Raw genomic sequence first — 7,649 nt, 5'->3', positions numbered from 1 at the left:
TATCACTGCAATAGATGAGTTAATTCATATCACTGCAATAGATGAGTTAATTCATATCACTGCAATAGATGAGTTAATTCATATCACTGCAATAGATGAGTTAATTCATATCACTGCAATAGATGAGTTAATTCATATCACTGCAATAGATGAGTTAATTCATATCACTGCAATAGATGAGTTAATTCATATCACTGCAATAGATGAGTTAATTCATATCACTGCAATAGATGAGTTAATTCATATCACTGCAATAGATGAGTTAATTCATATCACTGCAATAGATGAGTTAATTCATATCACTGCAATAGATGAGTTAATTCATATCACTGCAATAGATGAGTTAATTCATATCACTGCAATAGATGAGTTAATTCATATCACTGCAATAGATGAGTTAATTCATATCACTGCAATAGATGAGTTAATTCATATCACTGCAATAGATGAGTTAATTCATATCACTGCAATAGATGAGTTAATTCATATCACTGCAATAGATGAGTTAATTCATATCACTGCAATAGATGAGTTAATTCATATCACTGCAATAGATGAGTTAATTCATATCACTGCAATAGATGAGTTAATTCATATCACTGCAATAGATGAGTTAATTCATATCACTGCAATAGATGAGTTAATTCATATCACTGCAATAGATGAGTTAATTCATATCACTGCAATAGATGAGTTAATTCATATCACTGCAATAGATGAGTTAATTCATATCACTGCAATAGATGAGTTAATTCATATCACTGCAATAGATGAGTTAATTCATATCACTGCAATAGATGAGTTAATTCATATCACTGCAATAGATGAGTTAATTCATATCACTGCAATAGATGAGTTAATTCATATCACTGCAATAGATGAGTTAATTCATATCACTGCAATAGATGAGTTAATTCATATCACTGCAATAGATGAGTTAATTCATATCACTGCAATAGATGAGTTAATTCATATCACTGCAATAGATGAGTTAATTCATATCACTGCAATAGATGAGTTAATTCATATCACTGCAATAGATGAGTTAATTCATATCACTGCAATAGATGAGTTAATTCATATCACTGCAATAGATGAGTTAATTCATATCACTGCAATAGATGAGTTAATTCATATCACTGCAATAGATGAGTTAATTCATATCACTGCAATAGATGAGTTAATTCATATCACTGCAATAGATGAGTTAATTCATATCACTGCAATAGATGAGTTAATTCATATCACTGCAATAGATGAGTTAATTCATATCACTGCAATAGATGAGTTAATTCATATCACTGCAATAGATGAGTTAATTCATATCACTGCAATAGATGAGTTAATTCATATCACTGCAATAGATGAGTTAATTCATATCACTGCAATAGATGAGTTAATTCATATCACTGCAATAGATGAGTTAATTCATATCACTGCAATAGATGAGTTAATTCATATCACTGCAATAGATGAGTTAATTCATATCACTGCAATAGATGAGTTAATTCATATCACTGCAATAGATGAGTTAATTCATATCACTGCAATAGATGAGTTAATTCATATCACTGCAATAGATGAGTTAATTCATATCACTGCAATAGATGAGTTAATTCATATCACTGCAATAGATGAGTTAATTCATATCACTGCAATAGATGAGTTAATTCATATCACTGCAATAGATGAGTTAATTCATATCACTGCAATAGATGAGTTAATTCATATCACTGCAATAGATGAGTTAATTCATATCACTGCAATAGATGAGTTAATTCATATCACTGCAATAGATGAGTTAATTCATATCACTGCAATAGATGAGTTAATTCATATCACTGCAATAGATGAGTTAATTCATATCACTGCAATAGATGAGTTAATTCATATCACTGCAATAGATGAGTTAATTCATATCACTGCAATAGATGAGTTAATTCATATCACTGCAATAGATGAGTTAATTCATATCACTGCAATAGATGAGTTAATTCATATCACTGCAATAGATGAGTTAATTCATATCACTGCAATAGATGAGTTAATTCATATCACTGCAATAGATGAGTTAATTCATATCACTGCAATAGATGAGTTAATTCATATCACTGCAATAGATGAGTTAATTCATATCACTGCAATAGATGAGTTAATTCATATCACTGCAATAGATGAGTTAATTCATATCACTGCAATAGATGAGTTAATTCATATCACTGCAATAGATGAGTTAATTCATATCACTGCAATAGATGAGTTAATTCATATCACTGCAATAGATGAGTTAATTCATATCACTGCAATAGATGAGTTAATTCATATCACTGCAATAGATGAGTTAATTCATATCACTGCAATAGATGAGTTAATTCATATCACTGCAATAGATGAGTTAATTCATATCACTGCAATAGATGAGTTAATTCATATCACTGCAATAGATGAGTTAATTCATATCACTGCAATAGATGAGTTAATTCATATCACTGCAATAGATGAGTTAATTCATATCACTGCAATAGATGAGTTAATTCATATCACTGCAATAGATGAGTTAATTCATATCACTGCAATAGATGAGTTAATTCATATCACTGCAATAGATGAGTTAATTCATATCACTGCAATAGATGAGTTAATTCATATCACTGCAATAGATGAGTTAATTCATATCACTGCAATAGATGAGTTAATTCATATCACTGCAATAGATGAGTTAATTCATATCACTGCAATAGATGAGTTAATTCATATCACTGCAATAGATGAGTTAATTCATATCACTGCAATAGATGAGTTAATTCATATCACTGCAATAGATGAGTTAATTCATATCACTGCAATAGATGAGTTAATTCATATCACTGCAATAGATGAGTTAATTCATATCACTGCAATAGATGAGTTAATTCATATCACTGCAATAGATGAGTTAATTCATATCACTGCAATAGATGAGTTAATTCATATCACTGCAATAGATGAGTTAATTCATATCACTGCAATAGATGAGTTAATTCATATCACTGCAATAGATGAGTTAATTCATATCACTGCAATAGATGAGTTAATTCATATCACTGCAATAGATGAGTTAATTCATATCACTGCAATAGATGAGTTAATTCATATCACTGCAATAGATGAGTTAATTCATATCACTGCAATAGATGAGTTAATTCATATCACTGCAATAGATGAGTTAATTCATATCACTGCAATAGATGAGTTAATTCATATCACTGCAATAGATGAGTTAATTCATATCACTGCAATAGATGAGTTAATTCATATCACTGCAATAGATGAGTTAATTCATATCACTGCAATAGATGAGTTAATTCATATCACTGCAATAGATGAGTTAATTCATATCACTGCAATAGATGAGTTAATTCATATCACTGTAATAGATGAGTTAATTCATTTATCCCTTTTGGATTAATTGGGATTAATTAAGAACGAAATGGATGAGATTCTTGCATGGGGACCAAGTGTCAAGTGCCAATTGCCAAATAGATTCCTGGTGTCAGGAGGTTACCGTTAACTCTCTCTCTCTCTCTCTCTCTCTCTCTCTCTCTCTCTCTCTCTCTCTCCACATACTCGACGGCTAAGGGGACAGTTAATAGAGGCATTCATAATTCTTTAAGGGAATAACAAATGTAGATTACAACAATCTATTCAAGCTTAGCACAAATCCGTCCAGAGGTAACGGATACAAACTGGAATTGAAAAGATACAACACCACTTAATGTGGTAATTTCTTTACATACAAAATAGCAAATACTTGGAATAGACTTCCAGCAGATGTAGTAAACAGTAACACGGTAAACCAGTCTAAGAATAAGGTAGACAAGATCCTAAGAACTCTCTAAATGCTTAAACTAAATCGCTATACTCAAGAGCAAATGGAGTCTCCTCTGATGGACTGAAAAGTCTTTGAGACATACAAAATCCTTGTAGCACTCTCTCTCACTCTCTCTCTCTCTCTCTCTCTCTCTCTCTCTCTCTCTCTATAAATGCTCAAACTAAATCTCTACCAAAGAGCAAATGGAGTCTCCGCTGATGGCCTAAAAAGTCTTTGAGACATACAAAATCCTTGTAGCACTCTCTCTCTCTCTCTCTCTCTCTCTCTCTCTCTCTCTCTCTCTCTCTCTCAGCCAAATTTCCAAGAGCAAATCCGACACCAGTTAGCGAGGATCATCAATAACTTGGGATGACAGAGCAAGGAGTCCTGTAGGAATCCTGATATCGTTTAAGGGCGCTTCCACCTCTCCTGGTGGGATCTGACTCGTCCAGCCTTCGAGAGCCACCCGCCCGCCCACACGCCCGCCCGCTGGGTGGATGGAACACGGCGTTCAGGACAATATATTACCCGCAAAATCTGTTTTTATTTCTTGTGAAGTCTTTCTTATATCACTGTAATTATTCTCTCTCTCTCTCTCTCTCTCTCTCTCTCTCTCTCTCTCTCTCTCTCGGTCCGAAATTTGTTTATTATAGGTAATAACAATAAAAACTAAAATCAAGGCAAAATCAACACTTTTATTATTATTATTATTATTATTATTATTATTATTATTATTATTATTATTATTATTGTGGTTGTTGTTGTTGGTATTATTATTATAATTATTATTATTATTATAATTATAATTATTATTATCATCATCATATCGATAATAACAATCATGAGTTTTATATTCTAATTTTTCATTGAAATCGAAATCCCAGACACCCGATTCTAATGCCTCGTCATTCCAAAAAGTGCCAATCGGGAAATCGAAAAATCCTTCTGGCTAAAGGATTCAGGAAACGAGAGCAAGTTATTAATTATACTTACATATATAATGACAGAGTTTCAAAGGATGGGTTTGCCTTCAAGCACTTCGTGTGGGATTTTTTTTTTTTCTTCTTTGATATATTGTGAAGTTTCTGTTGGCAATTGGATGATGAAGTTCGGTATGGGATGCTTATTCATAATACCTCTGTTTATAGATGCTTAGAAGAGATAGCTTATTAGATTCTCTCTCTCTCTCTCTCTCTCTCTCTCTCTCTCTCTCTCTCTCTCTCTCTCTCTCTCTTTCTGTATGTATATAATATATGTGTGTGTAAATATAAATTGCACATACAAATATATTTGTGTATATGTTTTATCTATATAAATATGTGAGTGTATATATATATATATATATATATACATATGCATATATATATATATGCATATATATATATGTATATATATATATATATGCATATATATATATATATTATATATATATATATATATATATAATATATGTGTCTGTGCTTGCAAAGTATATGATATAACACTGGAAACAAAATGATAGAAGTTTACCACATTTCTTATTTTCTTTAAGGAGTTATTATTTTTCCACGAAGATAATCTTTATATTTTATATTCATTTTTTTAGTATGTAGCCTATTTGTTTTTGTTTTTGTTTTTTATTGTAATTGGCAATCAAAGTGAATTAAAAGTAATATAAAGGGAATATAATATAGAGTACTCGTTTTAATCACTTACAATCTACACAATGCGAGACACGATCACACAATGGATATTTAAAACCACAATGCATGATGACGAAAATCTCACGTTTGACATTTTGATGATCTGTTACTCGCTGCTCTCAAGGTCTTGTCCCTTGACATATTACGTTTGAAATCGAATGTATGTCATCGTGATTCCAGACTCGGTTCTGGTGTCTTCTGAGAAGAAGAAGAAGAAGAAGAAGAAGAAGAAGAAGAAGAAGAAGAAGAAGAAGAAGAAGAAGAAGAAGAAGAAGCATTCCTTCTCACTCAAGATGAACGTAACAAAAAGGGCCCATGATGATAATCCTGCCTTCCAGCACAAGGTTAACGGATTTTTTTCCCTCTCCGGTCGATAAATAAGGAAATGGAACACGACTCGCTGCATAAGTCATTGTCCAAATCCTAAAAAGAGATAAGGGAGACTCCTCATTGACGCTTGGAGAGGGACGCAAGACCTTGGTCTCATATCGTGTTCATGTCAAGTTTGGCGCCTCACTTCTGGCTGGAGGAAAGCGAAGAGGAAGAAAACAAAAAACGCCAATTTGGCCTTATTCCTACAGTCGTCCACTTAAGCTGGACCATCCAGTCCTTTTAACGGTCACAACCCTTGCTGACCTTGTACTCAGTCCTTTCTTATTTCAACCATTCCTGTACAACTACGGACTTCTTTTAGTCCCATACTTAACTCTGCTAGTAAATTTCCTGACATCACCCATCCCCTGCTGACATCACCCAATCCATTACTGACATCAGCCAGTCCCCTACTGACATCAGCCAATCCCCTGCTGACATCAGTTAATCCCCTACTGACATCAGCCAATCCCCTACTGACATCAGCCATTCCCCTTCTGACATTAGCCATTCCCCTGTTCTGACATCGGCTAATCTCTTACTGACATCAGAAAGTCTTATACTGATATGAGGCAGTCTCTTACTGACATTGGCCTCTCTCAAACTGACATCACCCAAAGTCATACTGACATAAGCTAATCTCATATTGACATTAGGCAGTCACCTACTAACATCAACCAAATACCTACTGACACAAGCCAATATCAATCTGATATCAGCCAATCTCATACTGACATCATCCAAACTCCTGCTGACATCATCCAAACTCCTGCTGACATCAGCCAATCTCATGCTGACATCATCCAGTCTTGTGCTGACATCAGTCAGTCTCATGCTGACATCATCCAGTCTCATGCTGACATCAACCAGTCTCATGCTGACATCAGCCTATCTCATGCTGACATCAGCTAGTCTCATGCTGACATCAGCCAGTCTCATGCTGATATTAGCCAGTCTCATGCTGACATCAGCTAATCTCGTGCTGACATCAGCCAGTCTCATGCTGACATCAGCCAGTCTCATGCTGACATCAGCCAGTCTCATGCTGATATTAGCCAGTCTCATGCTGACATCAGCTAATCTCGTGCTGATATCAGCCAGTCTCATGCTGACATCAGCCAGTCGCATGCTGACATCATCCAATCTCATGCTGACATCAACCAGTCTCATGCTGACATCATCCAATCTCATGCCGACATCAACCAGTCTCATGCTGACATAAACCAGTCTCATGCTGACATCAGCCAATCTCATGCTGACACCAGCCAATCTCATAATGATATGGGCTAATCCCTTTGTTGACCTCAGCCAGTCCCTTTTTGATATCAACTAATCCCCTTGCTGACTTCAGCCAATCTCACATTAACGTAAACCAATCCCTTGCTGTCTTCCCCCTGAAGATTATTATTACTATTGATATTATTATTACCAGCCAAGCTACAACCCTAGTTGGAAAAGCAGGATGCTATAAGACCAGGGGTTCCAACAGGGAAAAATAGCCCAGTGAGGAAAGGAAATAAGGGAATGAATAAACTAAGAAGTAATGAACATCCAAATATTTCAAGAACAGTAACAGCATCAAAAGACTTAAGTCAGCCTGTTCAACATAACATTTGCTACAAGTTTGAACTTTGGAAGTTCTTCTTCTTCTTCTTCTTCTTCCAGCCGTGACGATGCCTCCCAATCTCTCGCATCGAAGGATAAAAACTAGTCCACCTCATCAGGCTCCCTAGGAGGACAAGGGA

General features: G+C 34.7%; 1 protein-coding gene across 1 annotated transcript; it reads right to left on the bottom strand.

Moving 5' to 3' along the window:
- Positions 1 to 6,792: 6,792 nt before the first annotated feature.
- On the bottom strand, positions 6,793 to 7,179 carry LOC137652692 (uncharacterized). The gene has a single exon (XM_068386129.1). It carries the CDS (start codon positions 7,177 to 7,179, stop codon positions 6,793 to 6,795), a length of 387 nt encoding a protein of 128 aa, XP_068242230.1.
- Positions 7,180 to 7,649: the final 470 nt, after the last annotated feature.

The sequence above is a fragment of the Palaemon carinicauda genome, chromosome 1, assembly GCF_036898095.1.
Source record: "Palaemon carinicauda isolate YSFRI2023 chromosome 1, ASM3689809v2, whole genome shotgun sequence".
NCBI lineage: Eukaryota > Metazoa > Arthropoda > Malacostraca > Decapoda > Palaemonidae > Palaemon > Palaemon carinicauda.
This window is presented reverse-complemented; position numbering and strand designations above follow the sequence as displayed.